The following is a 22496-nucleotide window of genomic DNA, read 5'->3' as shown; positions in this document are numbered from 1 at the left end:
CCAAGGGATTATGAAAAATGCTTCTGGTATGAGAATAATGTTAAGTATTTCTTAACCAGCATGCTGAAATAAGCACTGCCTGCTTCACCACATCACTAAAAAAAAAAAAAAAAAAAAAACTTCAGATTTCCATAAAAAACAAAGTTCTACTTTTTCCATACTTCAGACTGCACTTCCAATTGCTTGCTTTCGTTTGTAGTTGATAGGAAAATCATCCAAACTTTCTACCTTAATGTTAACCGTGGGTAGGTCATTTCTCCCAAACTGGCTTGATAAAGGAAAGCAGTCAAAAGGATGGCTTAAAATTCAACTACTGATGTATTTTTCCCCCTCACCCCTAAAATAAAAACTTAAATATTGTAAAGAACATTCAGAAATATAGCTACCAACAGGTAATCTTATGTCAGCCAATAAACATCTTCCAAATTCAGCAACATCCTACAGCAGATTTTTAGGTTTTTAAAAGGAACAAGATAAATTAGACAACAATCCATAGCAAGCTAAGAAATATCTGGGAGGATACATTAACTAATGAACCATTCTGTAATCCTGGAATAAGGGAAGACATTCATCCATTAAAAGTGTTAATTAAGAGAAAGCATAAGATTTTAAAGTTTAGAACAAGGTGTTAAAGAAAATGTATTCAATAATAAGGAATGCTTTCTTTTTTTGTTTTCCAATTACTCTTACAATGTTAAACTTCGTTAAAGACAAAAAGAGATCAATGAAGTCAGATTGGTAAAAAAAAAATCTGATTATTGGTTGCCCCCGATCTTCCCTAAAATAGCCATCTTTTACTATCACCCTAAGATATTTTCATTAACACTTTTGCAAAGGTTTTCCCAAACTACTGGACTATTTTAATAGACAGTCCAGAATGCAAATACAGTAGGCTAGATATTGGCAAACAAGATGCCAGAAAAAAATATAAAAAGATTTTCTAAGTTTGACTCTGTTGAGATCATTAATCTAAAGTTCTTAAAAGAAAGGATGATCTGACAGTACACTTACTTAAATTCTATAGTCCTTGCCATTTATTGGCCATCCTTCCTTTTTGCCCCTGGAAAAATCCTCCTCGATCCTTTCTGCTCTTCCAAATCTCACTGCTAATAACATCCTTACAGGTTTCTTTTCCAGAGTCTTCCAAAACCCAATGGGCAAGCCAAAGTCACTACATTCCTCTGAAATCCTGTTGCTCCAATCTATACTGCATATTTGGAACTTGCTATATCTACTGACATTTGATATGCATAAAATCTACATTCTAAAAAAAAAATCTACATTCTATATTCCATTTATAAGTTCCTTGGGGAACTTATAAAACCATAGCACTGTTAAACCCTAGCACTATCAGAATGCCTTACAGGAAAATGATTTCTACCTCCAAAAGAATGTTCTTACCATTTTCCAAATTCGTCTGGAAGTATCTGAATCTCACCACTACATTGGTAAGGATGACTCCTATTTATCCTATTTTACAAAAGGAGAAACAAATTCTGAAGCTGAGTAATTTCTCAAAATCTCATTCAACTAATTAATTTTCAAGGTCTATTTATAGTACTAAACATATGTAGCAAATATAGGAACCTCCCTGAACAGCAGAGGTTTAAAAAATCTCCATATAGTGGCAAATCCAAAAATTCATGTTCTTTACTGCTTCCAGGATAAACACTAATTAGGAACCTTACATCAACTCGGGCTAACCACGTAACACCAACTTTGTCCTCGGAGCCCTTGATAAAGAAAAAATTGCCAACATAGCAAATTTTTCAAGTAAGAAATTCTAGTAAAATCGTATAGCTACTGTTTAGTACGAAAAGATATTTCAGCATCAAACCACAATATTACAAAATTTGAAGTCAGAATGCGTTTTGCAACAGTCATGTGACACACACATGACAGTCAGCTAAACTGAAGAGTTGACTTTTCAGGGGGATATGTCTACCAGTAACTGACCAAAGCAAAAAATAAAAAAACTTTTGGGACAAATACTAATTTTTGCTTTTAGAAATCCTCCTGAAAAGGTTTCCGGCGCTGAAGAATACCAATTAAATTATCAACTTTTCATTAATTTACATATATGTAAACTGTAGGAAGTGTTTTTTCTTAAGGGCCATAAAGAACTCAACTAAACTCTTCCCCAAGGCAAGTGAACACTAGTTCCCAGGAAAAGTGCCAGGTGTGTCACATCTGTTGTGGTGACCTCTTGAGTAAGCAAGGAAAAGAAATGCATTAACTTTTCATGACACGTCATGGAAGCTCATTCCCTATCTACAAGCATTCAAGTAGGTAATCCAAAACCTACACGATCTACCATAGGTCCCACTCGTTTCTCTTTCAACTTGACAGTAGTCCTTGTCCAATTCGGTAGTACCCTTGGTTTTAGTTCTGTTTTTTTTTTTTCTCCCTCCCTTGACCTATAGAAGACAAAATGACTTAGGTGTCCTCTAACAACAAATTCTCCCAAATGTCCAGGGCTTTGGGAGGGCGATGGACCCGGCAAGTTCTTAAAGAACTCCTCCAGGAGATAACTCCAAACGAGAACTAAGCATTTTAAATCGCTGCTCACCATCTCTCCGCTCCTTGCCCTCAATCCCACGCAGTCCCGAGAAGCATCCATATTACCTGCAACCTGGCGGGGAGGGTGGCACGACAGGGAACCAGCAAGCTCAGGCTTTACAAGTAAAGCTGGTTTCCAACCCGGCGATCCTGACAGCTCCGCAGAGCGCGGGCGCGGGGTCTGACAGTGCCCTCTGGGGGAGCTCTCCCACCCTTCTCCTCCTCTTAAAAACAAATGCCCCTTCCAAAGTTACTGCCCCCGGAGGAAGCTGACCCTTCAGGCCGCTCCGCCACCGGACTGCCCAACGCCCCAAGGCCCTCCGCAGCGGCCCGGCACTCAGGCCCTGAGGCGGACCCGGCCGAGGCCCGGGCCGCTCACCTCTCCGGCCGACCCCTCCCCCCGGCCGCCCCTCCGCCGTCAGACAATGGGGCCCGACTCCCGGCCTCAAGCCTCTAAGGCCCCGTCACCCTTGCCTCCCTCGGGCCAATGCCTGCGCCCCTGCCCCAGCCCTCCTCGCCCCGCTTAAGCTTCCCAAGCTGGCCCACCGACCCAGCCGACCGGTGTTCTCCTGCACTCACTATTCGGGATTCATGCTGGACATGTCACTGCAGCTGCCGCCGCCGCCACCGCCGCCCTTGCTGCCGCAGCCGCCGCCCTGACTCTCCGCGCCACGGGTAATCGAAGGAAAGGAATGAGATGGGCTGTTCCGGGAGAGCAAACGTCTTCCCCCGCTCCGTCCCCTTAGAACACAATCAGCAGCCGCCGCCACTCAGCTATCGCTTCCACCCAAAATGGCCGCCGGCGAACCAGGAAATAGGGAAGCCTCGGACCAAGGGGTCTTTACACGGCCCGGAGGGCGGCCTCGGCGCGTGGCATGCCGGGAAGGAGAGTCGCGAGCGCAGCTACACGCGCAGAAGACCGACGGTGCGGCAAGGCGGCCGGGACTCCGCTTCCCGCCAAGCCCCGCGACTCTGGTGCATGCGTACTTGTGCGGTTGTCGCCCGCTCCATTCCCCACTCCCTCACCCCCCACCCTCCGCCCCTCCCTGCTCCCCTCCCCGTTGACTCGCTGGCTAGGACTTCGCTCGGACTCCCCCTAGCGGATTGGCTAAGGCCGAGAAGCCCCGGTGATGTCACCAGTGAGACGTGGCAGCCGGGCGAGTCAGCGCCCCACGGGGGAGGGGGTGGGAAGAGGCAGAGGGCGGTACCGGCCGGGGCGGAGGATGGGGGTCACGGTGGGACCGCGGGGCGGGAGGGGTCTGGCCTGGTGGGACGGCCCGAGCGTGGGGGAAGGGGCGCGCGCCTGGCGGCCCCTGAGCCCCGCGCGGTTCTTGCAGGCCCGACGGGCTTGAGGCCTGCCCTTCGCCGCTGGTCCGAGGACGTAGGCTCAGAGGGCGGCGGGAAAGTCGGGGGCCTCTGCCGAGGACTTCCGGCGCCCTGGACTGCGCGCAGCCCTCTTCACTCACCCGACCCCACCCGGGTTCGGTCGCTACCGTTTTCTTTTTGATTTTTACAGTCCTGGCCCAGCCCCACTCTTGTCATGTCACCTCAGCCTGGACATTTCAGTTGCCTGCAAGTGGACTATGCCCCAGCCCATTCGCACACAGCGCTTCCACCGTGACCCCACAACCTTCAAGGGCTCCACAGCCAGGGGTGGGACACAGCCCAGGCATGGCCTAAGAGTTGAGTCTACCTGCTCTCGGCCCAGCCTTCAGGCTGAATTGTACTGCCTCTTTAAAAGTTGCCACTTAATTCTGAGCAAGATTGGAAAGTAATAAGCGATAAAAACGTACAATTCATCACTATATAGTGCCCACAGACTCCAGGAGTAATACTAACACATTAAAAAAAAAAAAAAAAAAAAAAAAAAAAAACCACAAACCTTATGGGCTTACCAGCTCTCTTTAATCAGCTCAGGAATTTAAATCTCCACTAAACTTTAACACATTATCTTGCTTGGGTTATTTAATTACAAAGGGCATAGTATAACACATTGTCCAAAGTTTATCTTCCAACTGGTTCTAAGAACCAAGAAAATTATCTCCTGAGACTTTAAGTGATTGCAAAATCACTTAAAACTCCTATGGCACCAAAATATGAGAAGAAAGTAGTTCTTCACTTCTACCCATGTACCAACTACACTCCTAACCCCCAAATCCCACCATGCACCTTAGTTGATAGCCTCATCAAACAGTCAGCTAGAGTTCCTGTATATGATGTTGATTTCTGAATTGAACATGGTCACCACTCCAGGAAAAGGACCCTGAATGGATTAAAGAATGTTTCTTACCCTGGACTCTAAAATCCTAGACCCTTCCTGCTTACTGTGATTTCACTGAGTAAAAACACAAATGTGCACAAGCACTCATACTGAGCTAAAAATTCAACCTTTCATCTATTCCAGAGATACACTATTTCCCCACTTTCTGTAACTATTTCCTAATCCAACAAAGAATTACCTCCTAAGTTTTAACCCAAGTGAGAGGATACTATGTGAATTAAATTAAAAAATGTAAAGCATGTGGTACAATGACTTTGGAGTACCTGTTAAACGTTAATAACTTTCTGGAACAGGCATTTGGTACAATGTTTGAGTTGCACATGTCTCATATTGAAGTACCTGGTACAAGTCCCAGCTCCGCTTCCCATTCCAGCTGCCTGCAATATCATGCTTTGAAAAAAATTTTACAGTGCCAGCACTGTGGCGCAGTGGGTTAAAGCCCCAACCTGCAGCCACAGCGTCCCATATGGGCGCTGGTTGAGTCTGCCTGCTCCTCTTCCGATCCAGCTCTCTACTATGGCCTGGGAAAGCAGTAGAAGATGGCCCACATCCTTGGGCCCCTGCACCCACGTGGGAGACCTTGAGAAAGCTCCTGGCTCCTGGCCAGGATCAGCTCAGCTCTGGACGTTGTGGTCATTTAGGGAGTGAGCCAGCAGAATGGAAGACCTCTCTCTCTCTCTCTCGCTCTCTCTCGCTCTCTCTGTTCTACCTTTCTCTGTAACTCTTTCAAAGAAATAAAAAATAATTCTTTTTTAAAAAAATTTTACTGGCCTTCGCTGTGGCATAGCTGGTAAACACCGCCTGTGGTGCTGGCATCCCATATGGATGCTGGTTTGAGACCCAGCTGCCCCACTTCCAATCCAGCTCTCTGCTGTGGCCTGAGAAAGCAGTAGAAGATGGCCCAAGTCCTTGGGCCCCTGCACCCATGTGGGAGACCCAGAGAAGGCTCCTGGCTTCTGGCTTCGGATTGGCACAGCTCTGGCCATTGCAGCCAACTGGAGATTGAACCATTGGATGGGAGACCTCTCTCTCTCTCTCTCTCTGTGCCTCTCCTTCTCTCTCTGTGTAACTCTGCCTTTCAAATAAATGGATAAATCTTTTCAAAAAATTTACTGACTCAAATTTTAATATACTTCATATTTAGGCATATAGGAGCCTGTACTTTTTTTATTTTATTTTTATTTATTTATTTATTTTTGACAGGCAGAGTGGACAGTGAGAGAGAGAGACAGAGAGAAAGGTCTTCCTTTTTGCCATTGGTTCACCCTCCAATGGCCACCGCGGCCGGCGCGCTGCAGCCGGCGCACCGCGCTGATCCGATGGCAGGAGCCAGGTACTTCTCCTGGTCTCCCATGAGGTGCAGGGCCCAAGGACTTGGGCCATCCTCCACTGCACTCCCAGGCCACAGCAGAGAGCTGGCCTGGAAGAGGGGCAACCGGGACAGAATCCGGCGCTCCGACCGGGACTAGAACCCGGTGTGCCGGCGCCGAAAGGCGGAGGATTAGCCTAGTGAGCTGCAGCGCCAGCCGGAGCCTGTACTTTTATAGTTTAGATTAATAACGCAGAATAATTCATTAAAATAGGCCTGTTGGCTGCCCTATTGTGGAATCAGAACTTTCCTGGGGCTGTTTGGTCCTGAACTTGTTGGTGTCTTTCTTTCTTTCATCCCTCCCTCCCTTCCTTTTCCTTTTCCTTCCTCTTTCTTTTATCAAATACTTATGACCTGACGTATAATAAATGTGTTGGGAACTTGTGCTTGAATATCTTTGAATATCTTTTATGAATATTTACAGTTCTCTGTCTTCAGGATTACTGTCCGGTGGGAGAGAGATGAGAACACATACAAGGCCTAGAGGGGAAAATGCAAAAACAGGTTAAAATGATATGAGCTGCACAGGAACAGAGATCAGATCAATGATTGCTAGAATTAGGAATGGGAGCTAGAAATTATCTACAAAGAGACAAAAGGGATTATTTTGGTTTGATGGAAATCTATCTTCATTGAGGTGATGGTTAGCTACTTAACTGTATAGGCTTGTCAAAACTCAGAAGTGGAGCCCTTGTTGTGTTGCAGTGGATTAACCCACCACCTGTGACAACAGCATCCCATATATGAGCAGCAGTTCAAGTCCCAGCTTCTCCACTTCTTTTCCAGCTCCCTGCTAATGTGCCTAGGAAAACAGCAGAAGATGGCCCAAAGAAACCCAGATGAATCTCCTGGCTCCTAACTTCTGACTTTGGCCTGGCCTAGCCCTGTTCATTGCAGCAATTTGGGAAGTGAACCAGCAGATGGAATATCTCTCCATGCCCCACCTGCACCATAATTCTGCCTTTTAAGTAAATAATCTTTTTAAAAAATACTCAGGACCATATATCCAAAAGGGTAAATTTATGTATATGAATTATACTTCAACTATAAACCTGACTTTTTTTATGTTTAAAGATTTTTATGTATTTATTTGAGAGGTAGAGTTACAGTGAGAGGAAACGACAGAGAGAAAGGTCTTCCTTCCATTGGTTCACTCCCCAAATGGCCGCAACAGCCAGAGCTACGCCGATCCAAAGGCAGGAGCCAGGTGCTTCTTCCTGGTCTCCCATGCGGGTGCAGGTACCAAGCACTTGGGCCATCTTCTACTGCTTTCCCAGGCCACAGCAGAGAGCTGGATTGGAAGAGGAGCAGCTGGGACTAGAACCAGCGCCCATATGGGATGCTGGCGCCGCAGGTGGAGGATTAACCTACCGTGCCACAGTGCCGCCCCCAAACCTGACATTTTAAAAATGAGAGGTGGACATACAGAGGCAAATAATAATTCCAACTCAAACAATTGGATGTTATTTGAGTTGAACTTTGAGAAGAATAACATTTTAGTCATTGGCAGAAATGGAACAGGGGAAGTCACTTATTCTACAATAATGAGAGTATGAACAAAATCAGATACATATGAAAATGCACTTCTGTTTAAGGTATGGTGATTAAGAATTCCATGGAGATGAGGTGGAAGAAGTTCAGGTTAAGGTGAGGTCACAAGGAGCCCCAGATGCCTACTAAATAATTTAGAGTGCACTCAGTCGTCAGTGGAGAGTCAAGAAAAATAATGAGGAGGAATGGAAGGTGTCAGCTCAGTGTTTTAGAAGGAGCATTTTGGAGTTCTGTGAAGACTAAAGGTAGGGAGATTAGTTCAAAGATAATTAGATTCTTCAGGCAAGAAGACCTGGGGCAATCGCATGAGAAATGGGAAGCAGGGGCAGTTCCAGAAAGGAGATAGACTCTGAAGGCACGGAGGGAAAGGAAGAGCTTAGAGATAACCCAAAGGCATCCAGCTCCCCTTCCAGCAAAGTCAGAGAACAGCAGAGGAAGGGCTCAGGCTGGTGTGGAGAAGGAGGAAGGACAGGCAGTACGGTGAGGTTCAAGGGCATATTTAGAGCTCCCCAGTTTAGTATGACTAGAACCACCAGAAATTGTTCCCCTTCTGAATTGGTACCACAAAAAGAAAAAAAAATCTGCTAAAGATAAAGGCAGACAATTAAGTGGTGAGAACTGACTCCTTGGTGTGAACTGTTGTTAAAATATTAAAGGTCCCAGTGTGAACTGTACCAACTTGAGGGCAACAAAGGCTGAGTTGTTCTAAGGGAAAGGCATCCAGGGTGTTACTGGAGGTTGGTCCGTGTGATTAGGCCATTTGGGTTTCTTCAATGAGTCTTATCTGGAAGAGAAGCACTTTTAACACCTTTTAGACCTGAGGCAGTGGCACAAGTATAGAGCAAGATGTCCACTGGGCTAGGAGTAAGAGCAAAAGAATTATGTCCTCAAATATTTTCATTTCAAAGAGAGGCTCTCAGATCCTCAAAAAAATCTGTTCTGGGCAGTGGACTTACAAAAAAAAAAAAAAAAAAAAGGATTTAGAGGCCTACATTGTGGCACAGTGGGTTAAGCCCCTGCTTGCAATGTCAGGTCAAATACAAGAACTCAATCTGGTGGTCCAGCTTTGTGGCACAGCAGATAAAGCCACTGCCTGCAACACTGGCATCCATATGGGCACCTGCTTGTGTCCCAGCTGCTCAACCTCTTATCTAGCTCCCTGCTAATGGCCTGGGCAAAATAGCAGAAGATGGCCCAAGTGCCACCCACATGGGAGACCTAGATGAAGTTCCTGGATTCTCTGGCTTTGGCCTGGCCCAGCACTGGCCATTGTAGCCATCTGGGGAGTGAATCAGCAGATAGAAGATTCTCTCTCTCTCTCTCTCTCTCTCTCTCTCTCTCTCTTGACTTTCAAGTACATAAATCTTTAAACAAACAACAATTCAATCTGGGTTTCCCACATGGGTGGCAGGGCCCAAGCACTTGAGTCGTCAATGCAGCCCTCCAGGATATGTACTGGTAGGAAGCTGAAGGGGAAGCAGAGTAGCCAGGACTTGAACAAGGCACCCTGATATGGGATGCAAGTGTCTTAACCACTGTGCGAAACACCTGCTCCTGCACAAACTTTTTGAAATATGCTCCTAATTGCTCAGGCCCCTGGGAAGAAGTAGCAGAGGGCATAAAGAGAAATCAAACCCAGTCACCTTTTCAACACAACAGATGAAATGAAAGTCAGAAGAGGACTCTGTTTTATTAAATATTTTCTCTGGTTCATCTGAGAGTTAGTTCTATCTTCTACTTTTTCTCCTATTGGAATCCCACATGTTCCTAGCAACCCATCTCTAATCACACACCTTTCCTGGAAGCCTTCCTTATCCACATCAAACATGGGTTTTTGTTTGTTTGTTTGTTTTTGTGTGTGTGTGTTTTTTGTTTTTTGTTTTTTTTGTTTTTTGTTTTTTGTTTTTTTGACAGGCAGAGTGGACAGTGAGAGAGAGAGAGAGACAGAGAGAAAGGTTTTCCTTTTTGCCGTTGGTTCACCCTCCAATGGCCGCCACGGCTGGCATGCTGCGGCCGGTGCACTGCGCTGATCCGAAGCCAGGTGCTTCTCCTGGTCTCCCATGGGGTGCAGGGCCCAAGCACTTGGGCCATCCTCCACTTACTCCCTGGCCACAGCAGAGAGCTGGCCTGGAAGAGGGGCAACCGGGACAGAATCCAGTGCCCTGACGGGGACTAGAACCTGGTGTGCCGGCGCCGCTAGGTGGAGGATTAGCCTAGTGAGCCGCAGCGCCTGCCACTATTTATTTCAAAGGCAGAGTGACAGAGTGGGGAAGGGAGAGAGAGAAAGGGAGATATCATCCATCAGCCGGTTCATCCCCAAGAGACCATAACAGGCATGGCTGGGCCAAGCCAAAACCAAGAGCCTGAACTCCATCCAAGTCTCCCACATAGGTGACAGGGGCCTCAAGTACCCTGGCCATTTTCCATTGCTTTCCCAGGCATATTAGCAGGGAGCTGGATCAAAAGCAGTGCAGCTGGGACTCAAACCGGCACACCACACCAATGTAGGCAGCTTAGCCCACTGTGCCACATACTAGTACCAGCCCTTCCTTTTAGCACTCATGGAATGCATCATATAATTCCAAAGCCATAAGCTACACATGGCTACTTAAATTACTTAAAATTAACTTAAAAATTCAGTTCTGTTCATTGGTTGTATTATCCACATTTCAAGTCCTCAGTAGCCATATGTGGACCATGGTTACCATAATAATGCACATTTGTCGAATATTTCCATCACTACAGAAAATTCTATTACATAGGACAGAATACTATTAGCTTTAATTGTATATGTGTATTTTTTACTTTCGTAGCCAGACCATGAGCTCCTAGAGAACAGGGACCATGTCTTATTAAATTGTACCTCCCGGATTTGGCCCAGTGCTTTATACCTAATTCACTGATGGGGTCCTCAGTAAAGAATTCCTGGGGCTGGCATTGTGGCTCAGTAGTCAAGCTGCCATTTGCTGGTCTGGCATCCAATGTTGGAGTACTGTGTCAAGTCCTGGGTGCTGTGCTTCAGATCCAGATCCCTGCTAAAGCTCTTGGAAAAAACGGTGGTTTGGAACCCTAGTATTTGGGCCCCTGCCACCCATGTGGGAGACCTAGGTGGCATTCCAGGCTTCTGGCTTCAGCCTGGTCCAACCCCAGCTGTTGCGGCCACTTGGGAGTGAACCAGTGGATGGAAGTTTCTCTCTCTCTCTCTCTCTCTTTCTCTCTCCCCCTCTACCCCTCTTGTCTCTTTGCCTTTCAAATAGATAAAATTAATCTTAAAGAAAAATAGGAAGAACTGCCGTATCTGTAAACTCTAAGATAAGGTAAGTCTTTATACTTTTTCTTCAGCAAAATAAATCAGTCCATCTTCCAGGAAGAACACTGCACTGGAGCTGGACAGAAAAGAAACTCCTGTCCCGCCAGGCTTGTCAGCAGGAAGAAAGGAAGAAAGGGCTGAGGAAGGCACTGGCTAAAGTATATCATAACTGCTGTGGATCTCAAACTCCAGACCTTCGATCTTCAGAAAAGAACATCTGTGTGAACGCCTAGTTCTCTGACGGATCTCCCCCGGAATTTAGCCCAATCTGAAATACTCCTATGAGATTAGGGTGCTGCCAAGGCCACCAAATTGTCCAATGAGAGGCAGGTGGGTCACAGCACAGTGGAGAAAATCAGATTGCAATTCCCTAAACAGACCTCAGAACAATTTCAGTTTCCCTGGGCTGGGGATGACACAGCACCCAGCAAGCCAACCTGGCCTTGTTTCACAGCTAACTCCAGCCTTCCCTTTCTCACACCTTCCCACCTGATCTCAATCCTCCAGCAGTGTGTGTGAACTCAGTTCCCAGAGGCTACTCTCTCCCAAACGTCTACTAACAAGCACGAGCTGAAACCACACTTGATTATATTCAGTCCTGCATTTTCTTGCCTACTATCTTCTATTTTCTTGCTGTTACCCTTCAGGACAGAGTACTCACTGCCATCATTATCCTACATGCTTTTTGAAAAGGTTAAAATGAAGCTGATATTTGTGGAAGCACCTGCTGCTGTGAGGGAGGGCTTAGAAACAGAAACTCCCTCTATTTTTGTCTCCCTTCCTACAATCTAGGCCTGAAGTACACCTCTCTCCCTTTCCCCAAGTCTTGCTCATTCTAAAAATGCAGTTTAAAGTCCTCTTTCTCTCCATGACACCTGTCCTCACTGCCCCAGTGGGAAAGGATCACTGTCTCCTCTGAACCTCCACAACCATTCACCAGTCTCTGGGCAGGAGTGGTGTCAGTCACCCTTCACGCCTCATGAAGATTTAAAATTCTTATTTTGGGGGCTGGCATTGTGGTACAGCAGGTTAAAGCCCCAGCCTGCAGCGCCGGCATCCCATATGGGCGCTAGTTAGAGTCCTGGCTGATCCATTTCTGGTCAAGCTCTCTGCTATGGCCTCAAAAAGCAGAGGAAGATGGCCCAAGTCCTTGGGCCCCTGCACCCATGTGGGAGACCTGGAAGAAGCTCCTGGCTTCAGAGCTCAGCTCTGGCTGCTGCTGCAGAGGGAATCTAGGGAATGAACCAGTGGATGGAAGACTTTTCTCTCTCTCTCTTTCTGTAACTCTGTCTTTCAAATAAAATAAATCTTTAAAAAGAATTTTATTTATTAGTGAGGCAGAGAAACACACACAAAGACAGAGAGAGTGTGCACACTCCATCCACTGGTTCACTCCCCAAATGCTTAAAATAGTGGTGGGCAAGACCAGTCAGGATCCCAATCTAAATCTCCAACATGGATGACAGGAACCCAACTGCTTGAGCCATCACAACTGTGTCCCAGGATCTGCATTAGTGAGAAACTGAAGTCAGGAGCCAAAGCCAGTCATTGAGCCCAGGGACTCCAATATGGGACATGTTGATCTTAACCTGTAGGTTAAATGCCCACCCCAGCTTCTGGAAGATTTTTTATTTCCTTATGTCTTCAGGACTCAGCCCATAATACATCTTCTGTAAATATTTAGAGTTTGACATATTTGTGAATCAATAAATAAATTTTAATAAATACTTAGTTAATTATGTCAAATGCATAGGTATTGGTCATCTTTCTCCATAAAAGAATATATTCAGAACAAAGGCTCTTAAGCTACCTTTTAGAAAATATTCATATCTCAAAGAACTTTACACAATGACTAAGATGTTTTAAGTACTGGGTAAATGTTGTGTGAAGAAAGTTTCTAGATAAACCCTATAGAAAAGCAAGTCACAGTCCTCGAGACACTTGTATTCCAATACACATACAACAGTGCTTGATACATCAAGCAAGCCACCAACTGATGAATCTCAGTAATGGCTCTTCTGATGGGGCTTGCTGCTGCTTCTGCTGCTATGTGTCACATAGTCTTCCTCAATGGGACATCAATTGTCATTTGATGTTCTTTAATCATCCAGGCCATGACAACATGTTATGTGCCTCAAGGATCTCATTTCCACTCCCTTCCCAAACAATGGCCATGGTAAACAACCCCCAAGCTACCCTGCACCACATGAAGTAGGCTGTGGAAATCAAAATCATAAACTAGTATATAAGCAGCTGTATTACAATATGAAGTCAGCATCAGAGCTCTATGTGATCAGAGCTCTGGGTGATCTCTGGAACTGTGTTAGAGTGGAAGGATGAGGACACGGAGTCATCCTTACCTACTCTCTGTCACCAGAGACTCAGCCAGGAAGTCTGTGAAAGCTGCCTTTGCATTACTCCATGAAATCCATCCTAGTCTTCCATCTGGTCATTGATCCACCCATTCACTGAATAATTGTGCTCTGACATGGAGATGCATTGATGGTCAAAATGGATCAGGACTATTGCCCTCGTGGAGAGTGTAAATTGTCATAAGGGAAATCTATCCGTCCATTGTTATTTTTCCTCAAATCTAAGGAAACCACTGATTTCCATCATGAGTTCATAACAGCTTTTCAGGGTGTGGGTGTTTGACTACTGCCACTTGGTACACTTGCATGCCATATCACAGTGCTGGTTCCCCTCTCCATTCCAGTTTCTTGCTAATGTGCACCCTGGGAGGAAGCTGGTGATGGCTCAAGTAGTTGGCGTCCTGACACCCACATGGGAGATCTGGACTGAGTTCCTAACTTCTGGCTTCAGCTTGGTGCAGCTCTGGCTGTGGCAGTCATTTGGATGGTAAACACTAGATGATTTCATTTTCCATTCAGTGTAGTTGATTTAAAAGTTTATTTCTTGGCAGATGTCCTAAACAGCACTCTGGCCTCAGAATCAGCCCTTAAGGCATTCGTATCTGGCTGAAGAGCCCATGAGAGTATTTTAGGCATGGAAAGCCAAGACACTCTGGCAAAAAAAAAAAAAAAAAAAAAAAAAAAAAAAAAAAAAACCACACACACACACAAACACCACACCTAAATGAAAGATCTCTGCGAGTGAGATCAGTGGAAAGAACGGGCCATCAAAGAAGAAGGTGCCTTTCTCTGAAGGGAGGAGAGAACTTCCACTTTGACTATGACCTTGTCTAAATAAGATCAGAGTTGGTGAACTCAAAAGGCTTCCATAGTCTTGGCCTGTCAAATGAAGACTGGATAAAGAAATTATGGGGGCCGGCGCCGCGGCTCAATAGGCTAATCCTCCACCTAGCGGCGCTGGCACACCGGGTTCTAGTCCCGGTCGGGGCATCGGATCCTGTCCCGGTTGCCCCTCTTCCAGGCCAGCTCTCTGCTGTGGCCAGGGAGTGCAGTGGAGGATGGCCCAAGTGCTTGGGCCCTGCACCCCACTGGAGACCAGGATAAGTACCTGGCTCCTGCCATTGGATGAGCACGGTGCGCTGGCCGCGGCGGCCATTGGAGGGTGAACCAACGGCAAAGGAAGACCTTTCTCTCTGTCTCTCTCTCTCTCACTGTCCACTCTGCCTGTTAAAAAAAAAAAAAAAGAAATTATGGGATATGTACACCATGGAATACTACATAGCAGTTAAAAAAAAGAGAAAAGAAAAAAATAAAGTCTGGTTATCTGCAACAAAATGGATGGAACTGGAATACATCAATACTCAGTGAAATAAACCAGTCCCAAAGGGACAAATTCTATATGTTCTCTCTGACCTGTGATAACTAATAAAGCACATAAAAGGCAACCTGTAGAAATGAAATTGACACTTTTGAGAAGCAATGACTTTGAACAGCCATTCTCTTGACTATTGAGGAACAGCTTTTTATTCTATATTTTTGTTTTTCTTTTCTTTTTCTTCATAATATTTTCCTTATTTTTTTCCTTCATACTAATCATTGAGCTCTTTACTTAATGTAGAATTAACCATATATGTATAAAGTTAATTGAAAATAGATCTTAGTAAACAGTAAGAGTGAGAATAAGAAAGGAAAGAGGAATGGGGTGGGAGTGTGGGTGGGAGGGCGGGCACGGTGGGAAGAATAAGCAAGATGCTAAGGCTGTAATTGTGAAATGTATGAAGTTCATAACTGCAAAGTAGTATAGTCCTGCATACATTCCTATGGACTTATTTTTAAGGGTACAGCTTAACAAGTTGCCATGGAACTCCAAATTCCCTTAAGCTGGCTGATAAAAATAGCAGCTTAAGTGTTATAGAGATCAAATGGATAGGATTAAGTGGTAAAGTGACCATATATATAGGATCAATTGTTAAAGTGATCATATAAATAGGACTAAATGTTTGGAAATAATAGTAGACAAAATTAAAAAGGAGTGAAGTCTCCAACATGGGAAGCGTCCATACAGCAGACTCATTGAGGGACAATCACTTTAAGTAGCACTCCGACCTCAGAATCAGCCCTTAAGGCATTCTGGTCTGGCTGAAAAACCCAGGGTAGTATTTCAGGCATGGAAAGCCAAGATAATCTAGCAAAAAATGTTCTACATAAAGGACCCCTGTGAATGAGATCCCAGTGGAAAGAAGTGGCCACCAAAGAAGGATATACTTTTCTCTGAAGGGAGGAGAGAACTTCCACTTTGCTTATGGCCTTGTCAAGCTAGTGGATCAAAAAGGCTTCCATAGCCGAGGCAGCTCATGACCAAAGCCTTGGGTGATCACTGATGTCATAAGAGTGTTATTTGTTAAACAAGAGTCACTGCACGAACTTCCCATGCAGGACCTCTGTCCCTAAAGAGTTATATCATGAGACTTAAAAGTAAAACTTGTTCTCAAGAATCATTTCCTTTTAGTGCATTACATGAAGGATATTATTATGTCTCATAAGTTATAGTTAAGTCTAAGAGCTTGCAAAAGATGTATCATTCTTGGGTTCTTCTTTAAAGATAATCAAGTTTTTTTTTAATTTATTCATTCACTTGAAAAGCAATTACAGAGAGGCAAAAGCAGAGAGAGAGGAGAGAGGTCTTCCATCCACTGGTTCACTCTTCAAATGGCAGCAACAGCTGGAGCTGGGACAATCTGAAGCCAGGAGCCAGGAACCAGGAGCTTCCTCCAGGTCTCCCACACAGGCCCTGGTGCCCAAGGCCTTGGGCCATCCTCCACTGCTTTCCCAGGCCATAGCAGAGAGAGGGATTGGAAGTGGACCAGCCAGGACTCAAATCGGTTGCCCATATGGAATGTTGGCACCGCAGGTGGTGGCTTTACCTGCTACACCTCAGTGCCAGCCAAAAGATAATTAAGTTTCAAAAAGAAACGAAGGGGGAGGAAGGAAAGGAAAAGGAGGGGAAAAAAAAGTGAAATCACTTTTGAGAAGCAATAACATTGAACAGTCCTGTCTAGACTGTTGAGGAATGGTTTTCTTAGATTTTTGTTTTATTTTTTCTCTCTTTCTTTTCCTTTCTCAGTCTAAACAAGAGAGGGAGGAGGAAGAGGGGTGCGAGAGTGGGTGGGAGGGCAGGTATGGCAGGAAGAATTACATGTTTCTAATGTTGTATTTATGAGATACATACTAAAAAAAAAAAAAAGGTGGAACAGCCAGGACTTGAAGCAGAGCCCATATGGGATGCTGGTGTCACAGGCAGTGGTTTAACCTGCTGCACCACAATGCTGGCCCAATAAATTTAAATTAAAAAAAAAAAAAGCTGTTCAGGAAAAGAAAAAAATGAAGTGCTACTCCATTAAATACATACATTGAGGATATGAATGCAGGGTGCTATTGATATGGGAAAATGAGGCAGGGAGTTAGGTAAGAAAATAAAACTAGAATTTCTGACCTGCACTGTAATTCCATACCACTTTCCCATGATGCACCTGTATCTCACCAAGGACCAGGAAGGAGGAGATGCTACAATGGCCACATGAAAGTTAAACTTTGGAGTTAAAATGTGGAGGTGCCATGAAAACCCCAGAAAGCCTTACTTGTGTAAGCATATTCAATTAGGGCGCCACCCCTCATGTCGTAAGGGAGTGATAATGGGAGGGCACCCCTTCTCTTCTGCTTCTCTTGACCATGCTTGGGGATCCTTGCCTGGCCTCCTCCCCACTCCATCCTCAAAGGCGGCTCCCTGGCCACTCGTGATGAAGATCTCTCTGTGTGGGGTGACCCACGCTCATATTGACTATATATTCTCTCTCTCTCTTTTACACAAATCCTGCTCTCATATGTGCACTGTGTTTATGCCTCTGCCTTGAATTCTTATTTCTGTGGAGACAAAAACCTGGAATGAAGATTAAAATACTTGAACCCATAGCACAATGAGAGCATATAATTGAGGCACCTCACCAATTCTGTAGAAGTCAGAAAAAGCAGAGTCAGCTCTGTGGTGCAGCAGGTAAAGCTGCTGCCTGTGATGCCGGCATCGCATATGGGCTCCAGTTCACGTCCTTGGCTGCTCCACTTCTGATCCAGTTCCCTGCTAACAGCCTTGAGAAAAACAGGGCAAGGTGGCCCAAGTGCTTGTGCCCCTGCCACCCACTTTGGAGAACCAGATGGAGCTCCTGGCTCCTGACTTCAGCCCAACCCAGCCCTGGCCCTTGTTGCCATCTGGGGAGTGAACCAGCAATGGAAGATCTCTGTCTCTCTTCTTTCTCTATAACCTTGACTTTAAGATAAATAAATAGATCTCTTTTTAAAAAAACCGTCAGGGGGGCCGGTGCCGTGGCGCACAAGATTAATTCTCCGCCTGCGGCGCTGGCATCCCATATGGGCTCCAGTTCTAGCCCCAGTTGCTCCTCTTCCAGTCTAGCTCTCTGCTGTGGCCCGGGAGGGCAGTGGAGGATGGCCCAGGTGCTTGGGCCCTGCACCCGCATGGGAGACCAGGAGGAAGCACCTGGCTCCTGGCTTCAGATCGCCATAGCTCTGGCTGTTGCAGTCATTTGGGGAGTGAACCAACGGAAGAAAGACCTTTCTCTCTGTCTCTCTCTCTCTCACTCTCTGTAACTCTGCCTGTCAAATAAATAAATAAAATCTTTAAAAAAAAAAAGTCAGTAAAAGCATCATTTGATTAGATGTTAGTATCAAAAATAGCTCCTCCAAAATATCACCAAAGCAACATGTTGCTGAGATGAAATTAAGTTCACTGCATACCACAGTAAATAAGAACAGTATTCTAGACAATCTTTAGCATCTCAGAAGGGGTAAGGGCAACACTGGACCTCCTGGCAAATTTTAAAAGCCTGGTTAAGATGGGTCTTTTCATGAGGTGACAAGAAAGTTTTGGTGAACATTTGACCAGGAGCATGATATAGGAGGTTATTTCAAAAAGCTCATGGAAAAAGAATTAAAAGATAAATTTAGGGTCAGGAGGTTAGCCTATCAGTTAATATGCCCTTGTCCCACATCAGATTACCTGGGCTCAGTACTCAGCTCCAACTCTTGATTCCAGCTTCCTGCCAATGCAGACTGTGGGAGGCACCAGTGATGGCTCCAGTGATTGAGTTCCTGATACCTGCATGGGAGATCTTGATGGAGTTCTCAACACCCAGCTTAGGGTTGGCCCAGCTCTAGCTACTGCAGGCATTTGGGGAGTGAACCAGCATATAGAGGCTCTCTCTGTCTTTTCCTATTTCTCAAATAAATGAAACATCTTTTAAAGGTAAGTTTATTTTGGTTGAAAAAAGTTTGAAACCTATGCATTGTTTTTATGTAATACACATTTCCCATAATTTTCTTTAGGATTAGTAGAAACAATAATTTGAAGCAAAGGGTTCGAAGAATCTTGAGATATCAACTCTAATTTGATGGTTTATTTTAAAGAATTGGTGGGTCTACCTGGAAGTTCCTGGAATCAACAGTAAAGTTATTGGCAACTTTTATCTTATTCAGTTTCCTGAAGTAATAATAGAGCCATGTTAATGTATAGAATGAGCTATATAAATGGCCTCATAAACATGCCAAAAATACATACCTTAGGGGAAATAATCATACAATTAGTGATATATAATTACAATTACAAAACACACTGGGGAGAAATGTGGGGTGCCATGACAGCTTATAACTAGGGCACCCCACCTACACCTCAGAAGTCAGAAAAAGCATCTGTGAGAACTTGTGTTTGAAGTGAGGTGAAATGATGCTCGGCTAGAATGGAGAGGTGGAGGTGGAGAGATGAGACAGCAGGTACAAAGGTCCCGCGGCAGGAAGGAACATGGGTTGAGGGCTGAAAGACCAGTGAGCCTGCAGCACAGGGAGTGCAGCCTATTATGAGAGGCACATCATGAAGGCTGATAGAGCAGGAAAACACTGCTATACACTGCTAGGCTTCAGAGTGACCATATTTTGAGACAAAAGATAATTCTGTGCTCTGTGATCTAAAGATTACCTTCCCAGAATCACAATCCACATTTTCAAATCTTTAAATATGATGATGAATGTACCTCCGTACCTAGCTATCATAATAACATCAGATTCAAACTGTTGCCCAACAATAGCAAAACCAGTTCCAGACTATCCTCCTACAACAGGAACCCAAATTTGTAGTCAAACAGGTTGTCTGGATTCTGCTCTAGTTATCTGGCCATGCCCAAGAGGAAGCAAGAAGAAACTAGATAAATATAAATTGAGGAAGAAGAGTTATTCCAAGTGTTGGCTTGAAAGTGAGCAAAACAGTTTTGCAGTTTGAGTTTAATACATGTGCTTTATAGTAATTTTAGTTTCATATACAATCACTCATCAATTCATAGAAATAGTGTCCACTAGATATAAGCTGCAATACCTGGTCTTGGACAAAACTTAAGTCAACAGACAAAATTACAGTTTAAAGATATTAATTGGCTTTATTTTCAAGTGAGTGTTCCAAATAGTTGAACAAAAGTTTGGTTTCATATAAAGTGCTGAAGAGGGAGTAAGCATTTAGCCTTGCCATGGGGCCTGTGTCATAGCACAGTGGGTTAAGTGGGTTAAGCCTATATGAGTACTGGTTCGAGGCCCAGCTGTTCCACTTGCAATTCAGTTCCGTGATAATGGCCTCAGAAAGCAGTGGAAGGTGGCCCAAGTGCTTAGGCCTCTGCCATCCACATGGGAGACCCAGATGGAGTTCCAGGCTCTTGGCTTTGGCCTGGCCCAACCCTGGCCATTGCATTCAATAGGGGAATGAACCAGAGGATGGATGATCTCTCTCTCTCTCCCTTTCTCTATAACTCTGCCATTCAAATATAAATGAATAAATCTTTTTAAAAAATAGAAAAAAGACCTGACCATATCCCATATTGGAGTAACTGGGTTCAATTCCTGGATCTGGCTCCTGACCCTAGTTTTCCACCAGTGCAGGGTCTGGGAGGCAGACACAAGTAATTTGGTTCCTTCCACCGACGTGGAAGTTCTAGCCTAGTCCTAGTTGTTGTAAGCATTTGGGAGAGAACCATGGAAGAGAGCACTCTGTTCATCTGTGTGTGTGTCTCTCTCTCAATTTGTCGGCCTCTCAACAAAGGGGAATGAGGGGAGAAGCATTGTAGCACAGTGGGTTAACCCACTGCCTGCTATGCGAGCATCCCACTTGAGTTCAAATCCTGGCTGCTCCATTTCCAATCCAGCTCCCTGCTAAAGCTCCGGGGAAGGCAGTGAAGATGGCTGGAGTGCCTGGGCCCCAGACCCATGTGGGAGACCTGGATAGCGTTCCAGGCTCCTGGCTTTGGTCTGGCCCAGCCCTCGATGTTGGGGGCATTTGGAGAACATACCAGTGGATAGAGTCTCTCTGTCTGTTATTCTTCCTTTCAAATAAATCTATAAATATATGTTTTAAAAGGGGGAGGGTGGTGGGAGGCTGAAGAAAGCAAGACAAGAACAGAAAAGCAGATTGGTTATTTCTAAGTTACTTTCCTTATAAGGCAAGAAGTGAGGGACAGCCATCAGGTTACTTCAGGTTGCCTTTCTCTGTGTGTGAAAGATTTAGACAGAGGGAACTTGATGATTATGCCAATTGAAACTGGCCTGTTTGGGAAATGTGGCTATCTCTCTAATCCTGTTTTCTCTGAAGGTTGGATAAACAGCTCAATTTAATTTCAGCTTGGTAGCCTGGAACTTCAGTGTGACTCCATTTTTCTTTTTAGCTTGGTCTGTTAGGGTCTAGTTCAGTAGCTTAGCCCAAAACAAGACCTCCTATGATTCTTACCTAACTCTAGGAGGAAGGGTTTTGAACTGTGTGGTCAAATGAAGTTCTTTATTCAGAGATGCTGTGGTCTAGATATGGTTTGAGTGTGACCCGTAAACATTCATGTGCTGGAGGCTAGGTCCTCAACACGGTGATGTTGGGAGGACCTTTGAAAGGTGGAGCCTAGCAGCAGGCTCTTAGGTCAACTGGAAGTGTGCTCTTGGAAAGGATTGTGGGACCCTAGCCCCTGTCTGCCTTCCTGCTTGACAATGTGCTCTCTCATTCTCACATGTTTCTGCCACTGCAATCTGCCACAGCTGATGCAACCAAAGGGGCCCTTACCAGAGCCTGCACGGTGTATTTTTGTTGTGATTTTTTCTTTTCAGTGTGTACCATGTTATTTGGACTTTCAGCTTCCAAACTGTGCACTAAGTAAACCTCTTTATAATGTTAGCCTGCCTCAGGTATTTTATTAGGGCAATGGAAAAGAACAAATATAAGGGGCCTCTTGACTCTGGTTTTCTATGGTGATGTAACAATTTACTCCAGAACAAAGTAGCTTAAAACACTGATTTATTATTATTTCTCGTGATTTTGTGGGTTGTCTGTGTTTAGTTCACCAGTTCCCACCTGGCATCTCTCATGCAATTATTTAAGTGCCAACCAGGACTGGAGTCATCTGAAGGCTCAGCTAGGTGCGGAGTGTGGGATGGATCACTCACCTGTTTTGCAACTGACACTGGATGTTGGTCAAGAGCACAGCTGAGGCCGTCACCAAGGACATGCACATGTGGCTTCTCTGTGTGGCCTGGGGCTTCTGACAATACGAAGACTGAACTCTGAGAGGAAGCAGCCAAAATGGAAGCATTCCGAGAGGCAGAAGCCAGGCTAGAAAAGGACTTCCCCTGAACCAACCCCTGGGCTGTTTCTGCCCTGTGCTATTGGGTCAAAACAGTCACAGGTCTTTCCCAGAGTCAAGAGAACGGAGAAACAACCTCTGCTTCTTGAAGAAGTGACAAGTCACTTGCTCAAAAGTATGCAGGGTGGAAGATATGCATGACCCTTGCCTTTGGGAAGGTTGCTGGCAATGCTAGGCCGACGGGGAACAAGCTAAGGCATTTCTGAAACCACGTACCAGCAGGTATGGGTAAATCTCCCCTTTAGAAGCAGACAAACTATTCTGGAAAGTAGAAATTCTGCATGAAAATCCAAACTGGAAGGCAATTTTCATATTACATAAAGGGGAT

The 22496-nt window shown here is 45.0% G+C and overlaps 1 protein-coding gene across 1 annotated transcript in view; it reads right to left on the bottom strand.

The window, feature by feature from the left end:
* The window catches only part of RAB1A (RAB1A, member RAS oncogene family), a 36416-nt gene extending 33063 nt beyond the window's left edge, over positions 1-3353 (bottom strand). Inside the window, exon 1 of the mRNA XM_002709837.6 lies at positions 3139-3353. Coding sequence (XP_002709883.1) covers positions 3139-3161 — 23 coding nt within the window. The 5' untranslated portion in view covers positions 3162-3353. The remainder of the gene's footprint in view (positions 1-3138) is intronic.
* Between the last annotated feature and the right edge of the window lie 19143 nt (positions 3354-22496).

The sequence above is a fragment of the Oryctolagus cuniculus genome, chromosome 2 (genome assembly GCF_051225735.1).
Source record: "Oryctolagus cuniculus isolate XC-2025 breed Fujian yellow rabbit chromosome 2, ASM5122573v1, whole genome shotgun sequence".
NCBI lineage: Eukaryota > Metazoa > Chordata > Mammalia > Lagomorpha > Leporidae > Oryctolagus > Oryctolagus cuniculus.
This window is presented reverse-complemented; position numbering and strand designations above follow the sequence as displayed.